This window comes from Plectropomus leopardus, chromosome 3 (assembly GCF_026936395.1).
Source record: "Plectropomus leopardus strain MGB_pleo_1.0 chromosome 3, ASM2693639v1, whole genome shotgun sequence".
Lineage (NCBI taxonomy): Eukaryota > Metazoa > Chordata > Actinopteri > Perciformes > Serranidae > Plectropomus > Plectropomus leopardus.
Window position 1 is genome coordinate 4609095 of NC_142178.1, and position 21182 is coordinate 4630276.

General features: G+C 38.9%; 1 protein-coding gene across 3 annotated transcripts; it reads right to left on the reverse strand.

Annotated features, from left to right (window-relative positions):
- Positions 1–354: 354 nt before the first annotated feature.
- rfc1 (replication factor C (activator 1) 1) lies at positions 355–20731 on the reverse strand. Of its 3 annotated transcripts, none has more exons than XM_042484937.2 (23): positions 20599–20731; positions 18936–19088; positions 18763–18838; positions 17946–18062; positions 16640–16923; positions 15661–15735; positions 14559–14636; positions 14092–14466; positions 13842–13955; positions 13562–13741; positions 12322–12426; positions 11592–12012; positions 11330–11445; positions 10046–10160; positions 8479–8567; positions 8115–8252; positions 7738–7833; positions 7395–7648; positions 7128–7245; positions 5600–5745; positions 3273–3486; positions 1987–2169; positions 355–963 (listed from the first exon to the last, which is right to left on the reverse strand). In XM_042484937.2, the coding sequence occupies exons 1-23, from the start codon at positions 20599–20601 to the stop codon at positions 862–864; spliced, it is 3552 nt and encodes a 1183-aa protein (XP_042340871.2). In that variant the 5' UTR covers positions 20602–20731; the 3' UTR covers positions 355–861. The 3 variants fall into 3 exon arrangements, with proteins under 3 accessions (XP_042340871.2, XP_042340870.2, XP_042340872.2); XM_042484936.2 differs by having other exon boundaries at positions 11330–11448; XM_042484938.2 differs by lacking the exon at positions 15661–15735 and having other exon boundaries at positions 11330–11448.
- Positions 20732–21182: the final 451 nt, after the last annotated feature.

The following is a 21182-nucleotide window of genomic DNA, read 5'->3' on the forward strand; positions in this document are numbered from 1 at the left end:
TCATTCTTGTGCCTTTTGTCAAAAACTAAAATGCTCTACACTACACAACCAAAAGTAAACAGCACAACTTGGCCCCAGATCCAGAGACAAAACATCTCACCAGCACAACATCCTTTTGGTAGCTGCTCGGGAGCTTTTTGCCATTTCATAAAATTGTCCTCAAAAGTCCTAGAAATATAGATGTTGAATGCATGTTTTATTGAGAATTCTTAAGGTCCTCTTATCTAACATTTCCATGACCATCACATTATCTAAGAATATGAATATCTGATTTTAAATCTTATATGAAATATCTCCCAGGAACCATTTTTTAAAAAAGAGTGTTAAAAAAAGAAAGCAATCAATCACCTGCACTCATGAGTGACACATTTCTGTATTTATCCTCATGAACGTTTTTACAAAATTGCAATTTTACAGAAGCATCAGCGCTAACCGTGGAGCTAAAGCTTCTCTGTGTTGTTGCAAAAAGTAACAGTCCTTTACATCAGTCACGTTATTTACAGCCTCAACACATGGACCACAATCTAATGATGGAAGAAATTCACTACGCTCCTGATGAGACGTGTTACTACAGTGGTGGACAGACATGATAATGAATGGTAGACTAGATAATGTCCATCATTTGTTCAGTATGGAGACACTGATGGAAACATGACAGGAAGTTAAAAAAATCTGAAAAACATTTCTTAGCGTGGTTGAATGAAACGTTTGAGGGAGAGGTGGGTTACCTGCAGAGGTTAAGACCAGTCCATTGCTTTCTGATGCTAGTTAAAGGAGCGTTGCTAGTGCAGAGACAGAATATTACAGTCTGTGAGAGCAGCGGGAGGCAGACCAGGAGAGTTTCTGTCCTCTGGTCATCGGTCATTTCTTGGCCTTGCCTTTGCCTTTCCCCTTGCCTTTGTCCTTCCCAGAGTCCTCCTTCTTGTCCTTCTTCGTCTCCTTGGTTACTTTAGCCTTCTTCTGCTGCAGGAAAAGGACGCAGGTGACATATACACAGTTAGGCCTGTTATACACTGTGAATTTGGGCTGTCGCAGGCAAAAGACAACCATTGTGGCAGAAAGGTGGTGAAATCTCCGGTTGTGGTTCTAAAACGGTGATCCTACGTCACGCAGTGAGAGAGGTGCAGGGATGGCCGTTGTCACGGTTGTGCGATCAAAGACAGCATAGGATAAATATCTGAAATAAATTTGGGGTGAGAATCACACTGTGTGACTGCTGTTACGACCTGCGTCCACTAACCAGCCAACAGAAATGCAGCATGAAATGACGCACTGATCAGCACAACACTGCTAAATGCTAATAGATGCTAATACTGTGTTTGAAACCGGCCCCTATGCACTGTATAGGGGCCGGTTTGTGTCTGTATAGTTTGTAGTAGTATTTGAATTCTCAGCGGTTTATGTCATCCACTATATAGTGCACTATAAAATACCCACAATGCACAACACATTTAAGGAAAAAAAAATGTCAACGTAGTGTCCGAAATCTCGTTGGTTATTCCCTATATAGAGCACTATTTAATACACACTACATCGTGAATAGTGAGTGTGTGAACAAGGGGACGGTTTCGAACACAGCTCTTTTCGCAAATTTGGAGTGCCAAGTTGGCTTTTTTTTCCAGCCGTGATGGCGTCCACATTCTCTTCTCTAGTTTTTTCCCAACACACATAAAGGCTCGATTTGTTCGTTTACATTTTTTCTCTACCACTACAGATAAATAACGCACTGATGATTTTTGTTGATGCGTGTTAACGTTGATGGACGTAGGTCGTAGCCTGCGATTCAGTAGGCGATATCATCGTATAGTCTGCACACGTCAAGCTTGATGTCGTATTTAAATTTGTTAAGATCCATGCTGCTGCACTAAACTTATAGGATTGCAAAAATCTAAGGCTTAGGGTTCGAACAGAGAGAGATATGAAGAGAGCCTTTGGAGTATTCATGTAATCTAATGGGTTTGCGCTTCTCAGTGTGAATGCTCTTACTTTGATCATGGCGTCAGTTTTGAGGCCCTCGTCCTCAGACTCCTGCTCTTCGTTGTCAATGTCCTCTCCTCCCAGCTCAGACTCCCCCGCGCCGCCACCACGTCGGCCCTTCTTCACCGCTTGCAGGGAATATGGCGTCAGGTGAACTTCTTTGTTGTAGGCCCGTGTGAACGCTGCCTTCACCTGAGCGGAGACACAGCACAGGCGTCAGAATTCACTGTGATGGACATTAAAGGATCAGCCATAAACAGGATAAAGTCGCTGCATCTGAAGGTGTCTAGCTGGTTTCCATTACAGATTTGCACAAAACGTAAGCGATATTTTTGAAATTTCAATAAAACACAATTGCAAGATGACTCTTGAGATATCATTCCAGTAACCATGGCGATGGATGTCCAAAACATTGGCATGTTTATTTTTATTGCAGCCACTCAATAAAGCCGATCTAATATCGCCGTAATTTCTTTGCCTCGTATAAGAGTTAATAAGATCTCGGTCTCTTCCTCCGTCCACACATACCGAGTTATGTTTTGTAGAATGTCACTGACTTAGTTGTGAACCAGTGTTACACATCGTGCGAGCCATAAAAGCGAAGTGTTTACTTTGCAGTTTTGCAAGATATGCCTTTTTCAAATCACCTTAAATACTAACTTATGCAAGCGTAAAAACTTTTTGCGATAAATTAGTTTTTTCAAAATTAACATGTTTATGTGTATTTTGTATTCTCTATTTAAATTTGCACATTACGGTGCAGCGAAAAAACTCTAAAAAGTTATTTTACAATTTCTGATCAACACCAAACATCAGACAAACACAGTTAGCAACTAGCTGGTGGACATAATCACGACTGAAAATATCACCTGACGAATGCTGGCAAGCAGCTGTTAGATTTGCTTCGCTTACCAGTCAAAAAAAAAAAAAAGGTTAATTTTGAAAAGTTTATTGGAGCATTAAGCAACTAAAGTGGGTTAATAAGTGTTAATAAGCAGCTGTTTGAAGACAACCGGCAGGTTGATCAAATATTGTCACGCTGACGAACAATGCTGTCTTTCTGATAGCATCACTTGGAGTCAGAATCTTTAGACTTCCCAGTAGAGAGCAGCTGGTACTGGTTACTGTGTGTACTGAGCACTGCGTTGAGCAGTTATGGGTATTAGTAGGTAAATAAAGTGAGAGATACTCTGAAACGCTATCAGCCAATTTTCATGACCTGAACTAACTTTGGTATAATTCCTAATACTATCAACCACTGTTTCCAAAACACCCCCCTCCCACCTCCTGCTGACCTTAGAGTCCAGTTTGGAGTAGGGGTCCGGTTGTCCGCCCCAGACACTGATCTCCATGATGCTGTCCACGTCCTCCTTGATGAGCTGGTAGTCGTCCAGCAGCTGCACGGCCTCGTTGGCGCCCTCCGCTCCGTGCCTCTGAAGTGGGTTGAGCAGCGCCTGCCGCAGGTAGTGCAGGTAGTCAAGGTTCACCGCCTGTCTGCTGCTCATCGTTCTGCAGGAGACGACATTTACTATGATTTTTTTCCTGATTATTATGACACACTAAACTATGACTTTTTTGCTACTTTGGACAACACACTAGACAATAACTGTTTAATGCATTTTTCAATGACATACTGGACTAAAGCTTCTTCATACTATTTTATACCCCAAATCGTACTTTGTACTTTATAAATTAAATACTGTACTGTACTTTGACTTTTGTTCTGACATAGTGTGATGTTTTTTGTTTTTTTTGGGAGGGTAACTTGATGACATACTGTACTTTGACGTTTTATTTAGCATATTTAAGACATTATACTTTATACAATATTTTTAAGTCTATTTTAGACCCTATTCTATACCTTTTTTTAATGCTACTTTGAAAGACATGCCATACTATGACTTTTTCATGGTATTTGGGACAACATCCCATACTATGACATTTTTTTTTAGATCATTTTTTTGGCATTTTTGCCTTTATTAGATGGGACAGGAGATTGCTAGCTTGATCCACTCGACACCCCATACTATGACATTTTAATGCAATTTCAGAAGACCTACTATACTTTGACTTTTTATTTCATCCAGTTTTGGGTGACATATTTCAAGCAAATTTTGATGTCATGCTATACTATGAATTTTTCATGGTATTCTGAACAACATACTATACTATGACATTTTTATGCTATTTTAGATGACATACTATACTATGACTTTTTTGTGCTGGATGTAATATTATACTAAGAATTTTCTATACTATTTCTGATAACTTTTTTATGCCATTTTGGACAACGTACTATACTATTGCCTTTTCATGCAAATTTTGATGAAATGTCATACTATTAATTTTTCATGGTATTTTGGATGACATGCTATACTATGACTCTTTCATGCAAATTTTGATGATATGCTGTAGAGTAACTTTTTTATGCTATTTTCCACAACATACTATACTATGACTGTTTAATACGATTTTGGACTTCATTGTATACTATGACTTTTGCTATATTGGATGACATTCTATATTATGACTTTTTTGGCAATTTTTGATAACATCCTATACTATCACTTTTTATGCTTTCTGTTGATATGCTATACTATGACATTTTTTGGACATACTGTGTTTTGGACATGCTTGTGTTTTTCCATACACGCTCTGTTCTTTGAAATTTAATACTACTTTTAAAGAGATAATATACTGTGACTTTTATTTGATATTTTTACAACATGCCAAACTATGACATTTTTGTGCTGTTTCTGACGAAATACTGTACAATGACTTTTTATCCTAATCTGGAGGACCTACTAACCTATGATTTATTTTGCAATTGTATGACAAACTATACTATGACGTTGTATTTTGAATTTTGAAGACATGGTACAACCTGACTTTTTTTTCATCTTTTGGATATAATATAATATGACGGGTTTTTGTTTTTATGGAATACTATACCATACTTGTATTCTTAAGACATAATATACTATTTTTTTTCTGATTTTTATGACATACAATCCTTTTATTCTTATTACCATTTTAGGATGCTATACCCTGACGTTTTTTGATTTTTATGACATTCTATACTTCCATACTGACCCTTTTCTGCATTTTAATCACATACTATGTTTTGACTTTTTTTCTGCATTTTAATGACAGAATATACTGACCTTTTTGTTCATATGGTACAGTATTACTTTTTTGCATTTTAATCACATACTACAACTTACTTCATTTTTGACAAACTGCACTATGACATTTGACATACTATACTATGACTTTTTTTTGAAAAAGATGTATGTATGATATACAACACAATGATTATTTTGTATTTTTATGACATTTCTATGACGTTTTCATGACATATTATATGATTTTTTCCTCATTTTCATGACATTCTATACAATTACTTTAATTTCCTGATTTTAATGACATACAATACTTTTATATACTATATTATGTCATTTTGGGTGATTGTTTTTTTTTTTTTAACGTTTTTAAGAAACATTTATTCCCTCAAATCTCCAACTACTTCAGTAACAGAACCTGTGAGTCATTTCTCTCAATCCTTTTCCTCTTCACATATCAACACTGAACTTGTAATAGTTCAAAGACAGGGACGACTCACTTTAAGCCCATGTGTGAGGCCAGCTCCTGGACGATGCGGGCATGTTTACTGGTGGAGGAGTTCTTGCCGAGCCAGCTGGGGAAGGTGGGGAACTGACTCATGTAGCCTCTCATCAGCTCACCTGGTAACACACTGGCATAGATGGCCTAGGAGCACACACACGCACACACACGCACACACAAGCACACACATGCACACGGATTAGGTTATTTCAAGAATAAGTTAAGCGCAGGCTTGCATGACAAAAGTCTTTTAAAAAGTCATAAAATAGTATGATATTAGAAAGTCACCTAAAACATCAGTATACTATGATGAAAAGAGTCACTCATAAATCATTGTACAGTATGACATAAAATAAGTCATTGTATGACATTAAAAAGTCATGGTATAATATGACAAAAAGAGTTATTAAAAAAGTCAAGCTAGAATCTTGGTATATCAAAATAAATCTTTAAAATAGTCAAAATATAGTATGTCACAGAGTATCATATGAAATGTCACAAATTTTAGTGTGTGATTAAAAAGTGTATCCAGCTCCACAACGATTGAGATACGTTAATGAAAACCAGGACGTGCATCTTTATTAATCTCATTAACGGAATGTGTCTACATATTTCTGACTTCAAAGATTTCATGGCTAAAACTGTGTGTATGCAGACTTTTATCCATCTGATTCCTGATGTCTGCATCCCATGCCAGCTTTGTGGCTTATTCATTGCGTGGGACTGGGTAGTGTTGATCCCGAGAGACTGAACTCATCGCCTTCAAACCAGGGATGCACGATATTGGATTTTTCCAATTTTGGCCGGTAACCGATATTGACATATCAGCTTTTTTCCCCTCCAAGTTTTAGTGATCTTCAAGTCTCTTCTGTAGTGGAATGACCATCATATTACGCATACTCTGATTGTGATGGCCCAACAGCAGATGGAGACACAAAACATGATGCTTCTCAATGCGTGTGTGTGTGCGTGTGTGCATTCATTGTACAAAATAAGAAAATACTACAATGTTTTGTACATGTTCACATTGTGAAAAATTGTGCAAAATAAATGAAAAATTATCAGCAGAAATCAGCATGTTGGACGATTCCAAAATTTCATTTTATATCTGCCAATACAAACGGCATGCCAATGTTATCGTGCATCCCTACTTCTAACACACAGAACAGTAACGTTACACCTCAGTTATTTTCAAAGAGCCTCAGCCATGATTCAAACTCCTCCTCATCCAAACATTTCCTCATTAGCTGCTTGCTTTAACAGCCGGGCGTAGAGGGGCTTTTATGCACAGGTGATGTTATCATACAATATGGACAAATAAATAAAAAAGTTTTTTAAAAGGCCTTTATGTGTGGTTGATTTATTTATAAACTTTGAATATTTTTTAAGACCCTGCAGTCCCTCTAATAAAGCAGTTCGATAAGGAAATGACTGCTGTACATGTTGATGATTCCACCTTCACTTCTCAAGTTTGTTTGGCGAGCGTGTGGCGTGCTTCTGAGTGTAACAGTGTGCGAGTGTCTTACCTGAGTGGGCAGCAGGGACCAGTTCTGCCCAGAGCGGATCCGTCTCTCCACCAGGTCTCCTTCACAGATGGAGTCAGCTGTCTTGCTGAGTAACATCAGGTGGGACTTGAGGTCCCCGCTGTGAGAAGAAAGACACAAAAATAGAGAAATATTAAAGGAACAGCAGAACACTTTATGCAATACTCATGTTTGTACATTAGCCAAGAGGCATTTAGCTTAGCTTAGCACAGGGCCTGAAAACAAGTAGAAACAGACAGCCTCTCTCACCCGGCAGCCTTTGGCCGAACGTGCAGGTAGTTCTCTTGGACAAAGAGCGGCGCCAGCGAATAGTCATGGAAGAAGAGGTCGGACTTATCGATGAGGCTCATGTGGGCGGTCTCCTCCCCGGAGGCAAACACCTTTCTACAAACATCAAACGGCCCCAGTTTCATGTCCTTGCGGGCGCTGGCTGCGTCAGACTTGCACTGGTCGTACGTCATCACCTTGTCTTTGGCCGACCACATGCTCAGGTTGTGGATCACCTGGAGAACAAAAAGCCGGCACGGTAAGACGGATAACCAAGGGTGACGAGTGAAGACATAACATCAGCGTGAGACTTTGTCCTCTTTACCTGTCGGACATCCTGGTTGGAGGCGAGGATAATTTCGTTGAGGGCTGGGGGCGGGATCTTGATTCCCTCCTTGAAAGCGATGGACATCATGGCTCCCTGAAAAATGTACAAAATTTAAAGGAGCGAGAAAAGTTAATTAACATTTAAGTTTAAAAGCAGGAAACAGACAGGCAAGTTCCCGTTTATTGCTGCTGTGTGGCATTATTGTTTGCATGTATCAAAGTCTCAACTGTCTCCATTCATGAGTATCCAAAAAAGTCTACACTTACATGTACTAGCTGGATTCATTCAGCATCTCTGTGCATCTTGTATCCTGAAACATTGTGTGTGTGTGTGTGTGTGTGTGTGTGTGTGTGTGTGTGTGTGTGTGTGTGTACCTTGATCTGTTCCACTCGCGGCCTCTGGAAGCGCAGATCGAAGCAGTAGTTGGCCAGTGACCTGATCTTCTGGTGGTTGCGATCGTTGCACATGCAGATGATGGGAATCTTTGAATTTTTGATCAGGCCGATCATCTCCTGCAGGAGGCAAACGGTCAAAGGTTAACTGATCAAAATTTTCCCACCTTTTGGCACCTACAGTTTTTGCTCTAGGGGGCTTAAGTTTAGCACCGAGGTCAAATGTGTGTGTGTGTGTGTGTGTGTGTGTGTGTGTGTGTTCATGCCAAAGACCAGCTGCTGATGCCAACTTGCAAAAAGAGTCAAGGCACGGATACATGACTGAATGTGGTTCGTTCGTTTTTACCTGGATTCCTCCACGGTCCTCGTTGCCAGCCATGCCATCAATCTCATCCATGATCAGGACGTGTTTACTGCTCACTTTCTGAGATGTGCCTACAAAACACACATCGCATAGTTTTCACCAAATTTTTTTTTATATCTATGCTTGATCAACATATTAAAAAACAGTAAATGTAACGTGTGCTGTGATTCAAGTCAGTCAGTATTTAGTCACTAAGGGTACAACAATTCATCAGTTTGCATCGATATATATCGATTAAAAGAGCAACAATCCTGTATCACTGATGCAAAGTGGAAACATTGATCCATGTCATCCTCTTTCAGATGCACCTTTATTTTGAAATTCTATGTCACTGTCACACAGCGTGAGGCAGATGATGGCGAGCAGCCAGCAGACAGACGATGAGGAGAATGCTGTTTACTCGACAGACGGAGCACACGTCATGTGGAACAAAAGCCGTACTGAGGAAACATAACGTCCCTGCCAGGCATCTCACTTTGCTAACTTTATGCAGATACGTTAGCTACTCAGTTTCAAAAATGTTCGGCTAAAATAATAGTGCATGTAAGCTGAAACTCATCCGTGCTGTTCTGTCGGAGATGAGGTGACTTAAACTAGCGGTGAGTCAGAGAAAGTATATATTCAAGTCCCCTTACTGCTAAGCTAATTTATGCAGTGTAAAATGCCATAGACTTATGCTATTAATGTTAGCATGTGATATATGTGGGGGGAAAACATGACGTACAAAACACAGTTGTTTTGTCTATGGTCCTTGACTTATAATTGAGCTGATTTTTATAGATCTTGCTGTTAATCCACATTTTGAGGATGTTGAGAGAAGTTGTCTTCAAGTCAGACAGCCCTGAAGTTTTATGAAAAGGGTCATGGTTTTAGTTAAAATGAAAACATTTTTTCCATATTGTGTTTTTAAAGGGAATGAAGCTGTTTTAATGATTTCCAATTATTTAGATGATTTTTTTTATCTTTTCTGGCCAAAAGCAAAGACGGGGGTGGCAGCTTCTCTCTGTGTTAAATGAGCAGATAATATCGTTTCATATTGATCGCCAGCTCCTAAATCATATCATTGAAATCATATCGTGGCTGACTGTGTGATTTTGGTAAATATCGTATTGTTGTCTAAAGTATCGATATCATACTGTGATGAAACCAGTGATTTACATCCCTATATATACTATATATTAGTAATATTTTTTCTTGTAAAAATCACAGCCTCCAAATGATTGCTGCATTTAGCTTTTGTATCAATTTCATTTCCTAAAAATTCTTATTTTGTTTTTTATGCACTGTATGTGACCACACACAATTTAATTGTGTATAAATTACTATCGGGTATAATACCATTGGGTATAAATCAAAAGTGGCCTTTTTTAAAAAAAAAAAAAAAAAAGCCCCAGAAAACTTTAAGCTCATTCTGTCAAAAGATGCTAACAGTTTACAATTTTTACTTCTCAATGCAAATAAATCAAACTCAACAGACTTCCTATTGCAGCTTCAAAACTAAAACCTTCCAGTTCTTTTTCTTGGGAAACAAAATAAATAGAGGGATCACCTTTGTAGAAGTTCTCGATGCTGGTGTTGTTGAGTGACTCTGCGACGACTTCTTTCAGACTGTTTTTGCTGCGAGTACAGCTGGCGTTCATCTCCACGTAGCTGAAGCCCAACTCCTGCAGGCCGACACACAACAGTGGAGAGGTTGAGTCGAAAACAGATCAAAGCAAAATGTTCAAGTTTAAGACATAATTTGTACCAACTGGGAGTCACAGGTGCAGAAATACTTTAAAGTAATGCACTGACAGTGCAGGCGTGGACGACGGATCGAATATTCTCAATATATCACGGCTTGTTCCATGTGCGATATACAAAATGACTATATTGTAAACATCAAATATAAATTGTCATGTTGCTTCTATAAGCCACCGGTGTTTTGGTTCTCTCACTCTTTTACCGCTCTCCGCCTCACTCTCTCTTTCTCTTCTCTCTTTCTCACTCTCAAACAGACGCGCACGCACGCAATAAAGTGCTGTTGCAGAGCTCTAGACTGTGACTATTTAGTCACATTTTGCCACCATGGAGCTTGACTGCGATTTGCAAATACTATTAATATATTAAGTGGAGAGCTGTTAGTTTGATTCCTGCTTACAGTGAATTAATCATCAAGTTTAACCGTGCTGCGGTAACAGTCTGACTCAAGAAGGTAGCGGTGGTAGTGTGAGCAGGTGAGGCTTTGTGTTTTTCCATTTGCAGAGCTCCAGTTGTGACTATTTTGTCCCATTTTGCAACCACAGAGCACGAGTGTGACCTGCAAATATTAGTAAAAAATGAACTGGAGAGCTGTTTGTTTGTTATTCACTCACAGTGAATGAATCCTCACGGTTAAAGGCGCCGCAGTATCTGTTTAACTGTCTGAAAACACTAATGTCAGCTTTTGACCCGAAGCTTCAAGTCCACAACAAAAACATCAACACTTACGGCCTGAGGCGAACCAGGTCCTTCAAAATAAAAGCACCATGGGTCCCACTTCGATTTAGTGAATTTTGATAATACTTTTTCAAATTTTCATGATAAAAGTACTTAATTTCACTTTATTACAATCGTATTTTATGAAATGTTGATATAACAGTAGTGTATTCAACTTATTCTATGACAGCAGCTACTCTAACTTTAATGTAACTGCAGTTCATTAAGTAATTTTGTATATTAGAAGTGAACGTTGGTTTAGAGGACACTTAAAAGTATAGAGATATTTATCATGTATTGCAATAATAGCCTAAAGATATTGCAATATCATTTTAAAGACAGATCGCCCAGCCCTACTGTGTGTTTTCACACTGACCTCACAGACCAGTGCAGCTGTGGTGGTCTTCCCCACACCTGGAGGTCCTGAGAGCAGAGCAGCTTTGTACCCTGATCCATCATCTTTCCCTCCTCCAAACTTACCAAACCTTGCAACTGCTGGCAACAAACAGCACAAAACATACACTCTTCAGACACAGATACAGTTTTCAGAAATAAAATTCACTGAAAAAAACTGAGATCTGCTGTCTAGCTTTTATCATTATACCTCACAGCTCAAAGAGAAATACGCCGTCTGATACCTGGTGGTTTGGATGTGCCTCCGCTGTGGTGTTTGTGCCAGTTCTGCAGCCAGCGCAGCAGCTTATTGGCACAGCTCTGATCTCCCTGCTGGCCAATAACAGTCTTCAGAGAGTTGGGGCGGTACTTATCAACCCACAGCAGACTTGCATCCCCTCCTGATGGGGATGATGGTCCGGGGGGTGAAGATGAAGAAGTGGAGGAGGAAAGGCCCAGCCCCCTCCGGGCTGTGTGACCTGACCCTCTCCCAGGAGGTGTGCCGCCGTCTCCGTTTCTGGCTGCGTGGCCTTGTGCCAGTCCGGTCTTTGACGGACTCGGTGTGTGAGGGGACCTGGAATTACCCTTGGAGGGAGAGATCTTCTGGGACTGGGGGGTGCTCTTTGATGGCTTGCTGGGGGGAGTCCTGGTCTTTGAGGATTTGTTCTAAAAAAAGAATAGTTCTAATAGTTATTAGTTCTAATCTCAGAATAGTTAAGACTAATTCAAAATAAAATGTATCTGAATTTGCATGGTATTATGGCAGTAAAAGACCAACTGAAATTAAACTGTTTGTTTCTTCTGCTATGTTTCAGATATGCTCTGTTAAGCAGCTACAGAAATATTTCTGATGAAAAAAAAAACTGGAAAAATTCATTTTGATTTGGACTTGAAAAAAAGACTTTACTTCTGGGTTGAATTCAAATGCATTCCTTTTGTGAGCAGTGTTATTTAAGTTAAAATGTGAGTGCTGACCTCAGCCTCTGCAGCAATCTCATACTTGGATTTCTTTCCTGGTTTGGTTCTGATCAGCTCCAACAGACCATCCTCATCCAGGATCTTGGTACCAAGACTCTCCGCCTGAGTATATAGACAATCGTACAAACCTGTTATATTATTTGACGTACAGATACGAGGAAAATAGTGCAGAAAAGAAGCAGGAAAGAAGCAGTTTGAAATTAGTGAGACTCCTGTTGCTTGAATACTTAAATTATTCTTTGGTTTCCACATAGACCTTTCATATTTCAATATGTTGGATCTGACTCGACACTGAACTTATTTTGCCTGTTTAATGAGCTGAATAGTCACACTTGGTATGCATCTCCTCTTACAGTTTCAAAGGGTCAAATAATTTAAAGATAGGTGCTGTGACTTTTTCCTTAATAACTATTATACTTTGTATTAAGTTTTAAAGGTCCCATTTTATGCTAATTTTCAAGTTCATACTTGTGTTTTGGGTTTTTCAAATAAAACATGTTTACATGCTTTGATGTTCACAAAACACATTATCTTTCCCATACTGTGTGTGTGAATTTATGTGTTAGCCCTCTGTCTGAAAAACTCCCTTTAGCAACTGTATCTTTAAGCCCGCCACCCAAAAAAGCCCCGTCATCTCTGACTGGTCTTTCATCATCTATGCTCTCGGCATCTCTGCACTGTCACTGCAGCTGGGGAAAGACTGTGACGGCACTGTAGCAGCACTTTCTACCTTTGGATAGTGTAGTTGTGACATCACAACTTCAAATAAGTCTTGTGCCATGTTCACACTAAACACAAAAAAATTCACAGCGCGTTACTTGTGCGTTTATGGCCGCTGGAGTATTTCTGGAGCATTTTGCAACTCACAAAAATTCGCCCTCAACAGCTGGGGTTTTGCCTGCATTAGCTACGACAGGCGGCTAACAGCTAACCTAGTTTGCAGTAAAATACAACAGAAAGCTGGATGTAAACATGCAGTCTCTGGCCCTGAAGCTGAACCAAGACAGTAACCCTTTTTATTACTGATCAAACTTTCACGGCAGCGCATGTTAAGTGTTAAGGCTCCTAACCAAAAATCCATAAAATAAAATAATAATAATATAAAAAATAAAAACCCATCAACTTAGAGACAAGAGGACCAGACATGCTAAAATGCTGAGTCATTTCCAGCTTTTAGGACTCATAATTGGAGTTCTCTATTGGTCTCAACTTTGTTAATCTGGATCAGGTTTGTTACCTTCTCGAGCTTCGAGACTCCGCTGTCTCTGCCTTGCACCAGGTACGTGGTCTTCTTGCTGATGTTGCCCGTCACTTTGCCACCGTAGCGCTCGATGAGGGATTTGGCATCATCCCTTTCAATGGACTCCAAGACGCCCGTCAGCACAAACACACAGCCCTCCAAACAGTTCTCCTCACCCTGGAAAACACACACACAACATACAGTCAGCGATGAAGAACGAGACGAAGGCAGTTTCAGGGAAAATGGCGGTCACTCAGAGGGCTGATGTGTGTGTGACCTGCGGGATTTCCTTGGAGCCCAGGGCTCGCGGTCCATCTCTGTTGAGGTAGTTCCTGTACGCCGAAGAGTTGATCTTCTTCTTCTCTGCATCGTCAGGACTCGTACTTGTGCTCTGATAAGACGGAGACAAAAGGACATTTGATTTGTTTAGATGGTTTTAACCTGTTCGTTCCATATTTTCACATCTATTTTTGTTTTGATTGATAGATAATGTTGATCATTGCATTTTATGCATTTTAACTGACTACCTTGCTCATTTCTGGTTTCTTGGGAGAAGTTTTAACTGTGATTGGTGTGGTGCCTGTTTTGGGAGTGAGGTTCTTATCAATGCTTGCTGAAGCGATCGGCTCCTTTTTGGGAGAGATTTTTATTTTTGCAGGTGAAATTGGTGTTTTGCCCTTTGGCCCCTCGTCTCTCTCCTCTTTTTTCTTCATCATGGCCAGTTTGGAGCTGGCTTTGACGGGGGTGGGGAACTTTTTAGGAGACGGACTAATCACGTCCTCCGATATGCTTTTCCTTGGGTTGGTCTTTGACGGGCTGCTCTTGCTGCCAGTTGCAGAGACTGCAGTGCTCTTTTTGGGGATTGTGGTAGCGGCTGGGTTTTCATCTGAGCTTTTACGAGCCTGGATGAGGACACATACACAAAGTGAAATTTAACAACCACTGATATCAAAAGACAATGTGCCGTTATGTTCTTTTTCATTTTTTAAATCACCTTCTTGGCTTGAGGCTCCTCGTCCAGCAGGGCCAGAGTTCTGGCAAACTCCTCGTCCTCATGGATCTGCTTCTCCAGCTGATTGACATCAGAGCAAGAAAACAGAATTATGAGAAAAAGAAAAAAAACAAAACACTGGTTGTAACGTACAAGCACATTTTGTGATATTTTCTGTTACTTCTGGGACATTTTAGATTTAATCAAACCTTATTTTATTAATTTCAATGTCAGAAATTCTCCAAGATTAATAATAATGTGTTTTATTTATTTATTCTGGTTCTATTTATTTATTTATTAAGTTATTTAGTAACACTGACACTTTATTGTACGCTGCCAGGCCTGAGTGACAAATTTTGTTCTTTTCATGTGTCAACGTCTACAGAATGACAATAAATGAACCTTTAAATTTTCAAAAGCATTTCAAGGACTGGGAGACAAACTTTTAAAAGGTAAACAAGCATGAGTGTCCTCAAGCAAAACACATAAACATATAAAAACAATAATCCCTGTCAACCATCATTTATGACCTGCTAAGTGTGTGGTGGTGAGTTTATCTGTAAACTACCATCTGCCTGTATTTCGTCACAGCCCTCCTAATGACAGTCCAGCTCCAAAAATAGAAAATAAATACTTGTCCGCATTTTTTAATTTCTAAATTTTTTATTTAATTTTTAATTGACACCACAAATCTTGACTATGTGAGAGACCTGAACAATTCCTGCAAAGCATACCTTTTTCAGCCTTAACTTTTACATGTTTTCCTTGACTGCACCAGCCCTGATACTCTTAGAGCAGGCGCACTAAGAAAGACAAAACTAATGCGTATCTTTTATATCAATTAAACTGCAGATTATCTTGTCAGATTAATCGTTCTGTCTATAAACTGTTAAAAATTGTATTCAAAAAATATTTTTATTTTCCAAGGCATAACATGACATAATCAAACATCTTGTTCATCCAACCAACAGCCTATATTCCAAAGATATTAAGTTGACAATCATATAAGATAAATTGTTAATTTTCTGTCAGCTGACTAACCAACTCATTGTCGGCTGTAATTGCTTGAGCAGTGTACGAGCGGCTGTTACGCTGATCAGCCTACCTCCATGTCCTCATCCATCTGTAGCTGCTTGGCAATTTCCTCATCACTCATCTGATCATCTCTGTCCTGAGTCGGCTGAGGAGAAGAAGAGTTTCTACAAAGTCAGTGTGTTAACGAAAGGCTAAATTCTTTTTCTGCAGACCTGCTGGAGGTTAATAAGCACTATGAGACACAAACTAAAGCCTCCTGCAGGCGCATGAACAAAACACTGTCGGTGTGCGTCATCCATCTATGTGTTGAAAAAAGTCTGAAAAAGAGCACATGGAAGAGAATGTGGACGTGGCCGTACCTGGGCAAAAGAGGCCAACCTGGCACGCCATTTTTTCAACGAATGCTTGAAGTAAATATTAGCATCTACTAGCATTAAGCAGTGCGGTTCTGATCAGTGCATGAATTTGTGCTGCATTTCTGTTGGTTGGTAAGTAAACGCAGGTCGTAACAGCAGTCACACAGGGAGATTCTCATCCCAAATTTTTGACACCGTCAGAAATTTATCCCAGGCTGTCTCTGACTGCACAACAGTGACAACAACCGTCCTTGAACCTCTCTCACTGTGCAATGTAGGACCACTGTTTTAAAGCCACGACCAAAGAGGCCGCCATGTTTCTTTCACGCTGGTCATCTAGGACAGCCCAGAATGTCACAGTGTGAACCGAGCAGATGTGCTCTCCCCACACACCTCTGCAGTTGGCTTTTGTTTATGTGTTGTTTTTGCAGCACGACATCCATCCAGCACTCATTCAATCCATACGCTGCTGACTTTACACATTCCACCCAGTTATTTGTTTTGAATATTTTGTTGAAAATAAATAAATAATTTCGTAATCCCGTGTGTGTCCTGTTTTTGTCCCAGCCTAAGAGCCTGGCTGCAGCAGGGTTCCGTGGGTTAAACTCAGAAAGCCATGATCTTTATGGTTTGGATGAAAAAGCAGTACATGAAGAGAGTTTAAAGAGGAGACAGGACATAATGAATACTCACCGCCTTTCGTTTGGTGCTGGCTACCAGCTTCTTGTCTGAACGCTGAACAGACGCACTGCCGAAGTAATCGAATACTGAGGTGGGAGTTTTTTTGGGCTGAGGAGGCGGGGCTGATTTAGGGGTGACGGGCGCAGGAGGAGACTTCACAGCAGTTTTCCCCTGTGTGGTGGAGGGCCTGAAAGGAGACTTATGGCCCTCTGTGGCTCCTGGCTTCTGTCTGTCCGAGCCATTCTGCTTGGGGTTGGAGGCCTTTTTCAAGGACTGAAAGTTGTCGCTGTCTGAGTCTACAACCGGAAAAATTCCATCATAATACATTTAAAAATATTAACAAAACATCATTCCTCATTTTAAAGCTGGACACATCTCATTAATGCACTATGGCCTATTGCACTTTCTAACCTATTTATTTTCATTTTAACTCCTAAAATATATTTTAAATGTGAGTGGTCAACATAACTGATAACTGATTACCTGACTACATATGAGTTTTTTTTTTAAAAAACTTTAAATAAATTTGAAATATTATTTTAAAAAGTCGTAGCAGTATATTATGTAGTAATATTAATAATAGTAATATTATTACACAATATAATAGCTGGAAAATTATTATGATATAGCAGCAATATTATGAGAATAAACTCTTAATATAATAAGAAAAAAGTCATAGTTTTACAAGAAAAAAGCTGTAATTTTATTAGAATATAGTAGTAATATTACGAGAATGAGTCTGTGGTATGGCAAGATAGTAGGGACGGAGGCTGCCAAGGAGGCTGCCTGTAGTCTCACCTGTTTTAAAGTTTGCTGACAATATGTTTATTTCAATAACTAAATATCCCCTTTCTTGTAAAAAATACGACTTGATTCTCATAAAATTACAACTTTTTTTCTTATAAAATAACAACTTGGTTACATAAAATTGCGACTTTTTCTCATAAAATTATGACTTTTTATTGTAAAATTACGGCTTTATTCTCAAAATATTACAACTTTATTTTTCATAGTATTACAACTTTGTTGTCTAAATTACAACTTAATTCTGTTATATTATGACTTTATTCTCAAAATTAAATTGTTATTTTTTCTTTAACATGGCCCTAATGCTCCGTTGTAAGTGACTCAACTTACAAAGACCTGATTCAGTAGCCATAGCTAGAACAGGAAAACCCTGAGTAAAGGTATGTTTACAGACACTTATTTTCTTTTATTTTCATTATGTTTAAATCAATCTCTACATGGATATCAGGTCACAATGCACCGTCCAACCATGTTTCGTTCTCAATATGCTGACAAACTATAGAGCCATTACCTGTTTCAGAGACGTACTGCACAGGATCTTTTTTGGGAGGTGGCTCTGTTTTGCCCGTCTTCTGTTTCTCTTTGGGGGATTTCTTTGATTTGCTCACTGGCTCCTCATCCTCAGAGTCTGGACAGACAGAAAGACAAGTTGAAGAAGAGAAACAGGGAGGATGGAGAGCGTGTGGAATTGAAGCTGATTAAAAACTCCTGCATTTATTCTTCTCACACAGCAAAGCATCTTTATGTCTGAAAAATAAGTTCTTGGAAATCTTGTGTAACAATACTTCAGAGTTTTAAAAAAGTATTTACAGAATCCACATAAACTATTTGGATACATTTTCTGGCCACTGTGCAGTAAAAAGTTAACATATCCAATAATAATAATTGAAATGATCACAAATAATCTCTAGTTATTGCTTATTTCAATTCTTTAAATTGTTCATACAAAATATTCACATTATGTTTGGGGTCATTTCCTTTTTTTGGATGATAAATATATGTTAATAAATATATATATGTTTATTTTCTTTATTTTATTATTTTATATTTATTATTTCTTTATTATTTGCAAATTGCAGGATATTTTCTTGCCAAGTTGATTAATGCCTTTTCCCCATGTTTTGGAACAAAATCAAACAAATTTGCTCAGGGTTCACAGGAAAATACTTGTCAAAGGCATCTGAACTCAGCATAAGAAAAGCGATGTCGATCCAGGTTCCAAAGGGTTAATACAGACAGACAAAAGAGGAACTCTGAATCCCACTCGCTCCTCAATTTGCTCAGAGACTCAAATAGCGAATGAACAAAGAGCACAAAACCACACACACCTGATTCTATGACTGCACGCTTTTTTCGTTTTTTCTCACTGTCACTGCGTTTCTCCTCTGGTTTGTAGCTTTTCACCTGAAGCATATAAACCACAATAAAACGTTATGAATAAGATCAAGAAATAGATCAATCGCTGCAAGAAGGAGTGCAGACGGTAAAATAAATGACTTGCCTTGGTGGCCTCTTTCTTTTTCTTTTTCACTTCCTCGTCTGGAGAGAGAGGATTCTTCTTCTTCTTCTTCTCCTCTGTTTTAGTGGTTCCATTTGAAGCTGGTTTCTGCACTGCAGGCTTGCCTGATGTCGGTGCAAAGAACCGCCTGATGTCCTGTGAGCACACAAACATGTGACGTGTTAAATCTAATCACAACAGTTTTGCATGTGCACTCAGATTACAGGTTGAAGATGTCACTTTCTGATGTTAATTTTGCAGGAAAACGTGCATCGTTTAATGTCACGTTAACTTTTAAAAAAACAGCAGGCATATGTGGAGCGAAAAAATTATCATAATGTGTTTCTTGCTGAAGTGTTCCTTGCTGAATTATTACTCAATTTATGGGTTGACTGGTTTTTCGTCTTTAGCTTTAATAATTGCATGCCAATAGAAAGAAAGTCCTCCAATTTAGGTAAAAACAAAGCCGTCATTTTTCAAGAGATGCTTTAACCAATCACTCCTAAACATGTTGTTTAAAGTGAATAAGTCAAGACAGCCATTTTTTATATATGATATATACATTTTCTAATGCAGTGCACATGATTTTCCTGAAAGAAATGAAACAACAGTTGGTCCATTTTATTTATCTATTACAGTTATTACAATATTCTTAATAGAAAAATAAAGATGCACCATAAACAAGCCTTGACATGCCTTTGGCTATGGATAAATAGTCACGCCCCTTTAAGGAAAGATTTCTTTACAACCAACAATTAAATGTATTTTCTGCTTCTTTTTTTCAATCATTAAAGTAAAATAAAGAGTACATCTGTCTTGTTGTTCTTTGGTTACAAGGGTGCTTAAATAGCTAACTTCACTTTGGACAGGAAAATCATTCATGAAGGTCACTTAACAGCTTTTCAAGACAAATAAGTCGCTTTTTCTTTTTTGTTTTATTCAGAGACCTGAAGCTTTTGCAAATACATCCGTTGCTTCAATCGCAGGTCTTTGAATAAAGCGGTGTCGTCCGCCAGCTTGCTCAATATAAAATTTTTTAACAACAATAGAGATACCTTCTGATGATCTTGTTTTATATGATGACGACAAACAAACAAAAATAAAAAACAGTGGTGTGCAACAATGAGAAAGAGGTAAACAAACACTGGACTGCCCGATGTCGGTGCAAAGACCCGCCTGATGCCCTGTGTGCACACAAACATGTTATATGTTGACCTAATTCAAATATTTTAGCCTGTGCACGCAGATTACAGCGCTGCACTGTGCTTTAACCATACAGATGAAAATCGATGCTTTAGAAATGGAAGATTTCACTTTCAAGAGTCATTTTTTGCAAGAAAATGTGCATCATTTAACTTTGCGTGACGTTAACTTAACAAAACAGCAGGCACATGTCAACTGTTACACGACAAAGAGCAAAAAAAAGATCTTAATGTGCTCCTCGTTTGAGTGTTACTCGCTAAATTATTAGTCAGTTTATTTGTGGAGTGCTTGTTCATCTTTAGCTCTCATGTTAATTAAGCTAGCAGTGCGCACTTGGCTGGCGTTTGAACCTCAGCGAGCAGCTCCAACACGGTAACAGGACTATTTTAGCTTTATTTCACCACTTTGTTTTCATAAACAGCTTGAAGACCGAGCGAATAAACAGTTTACATTTGTAACGTACCATTATAAAGAGGCTTTCTCGCAGTTTAGTGTCAGTTTAGTTGTCCGAAAACAGGTGAAAGCCATAAACTGTTTGGCGCGAAGCTGCACTCTGTTGTCGCCTGGCGATGACGCACTACCGGGAGTAAGGCTGGTGTGCATTACTGCGCATGCGTAAAGCCAACTAACTTGTATCTGTCAAAATTCGTGTTTGTTGATAACTTTCTTGTTCAGTCTCCATGTTTCAGTTTCCATGTATGAGTCCTGTGATTCTTAAAAATGTGCCTTAGAAATGCCTTAAGGTTTTGTTTGGGTTTATTTTTTCCATTTTTTAAACTATTTATTCAACTTAAACCCCCTGGCATCTTTATGTCTGTATGAGTTTTGCTACCTGTCTTGTTCTTGTTCATACAAAAAGTGCATTTGCAATTCTGACTGGCTAAGAAAGACACTTTCCATTTTTCTGATAAATGTTCCTTAAATTTGCCTTAAGGCTTGTTTAAGCCCCCCCCCCTTTTTCTCCTTTTATTTACTATCTATTCAGCTTAAGGCCCCCTGGCATCTTTATATTTATTTGAATTTTGCACTATAATTACTATGTGCAAT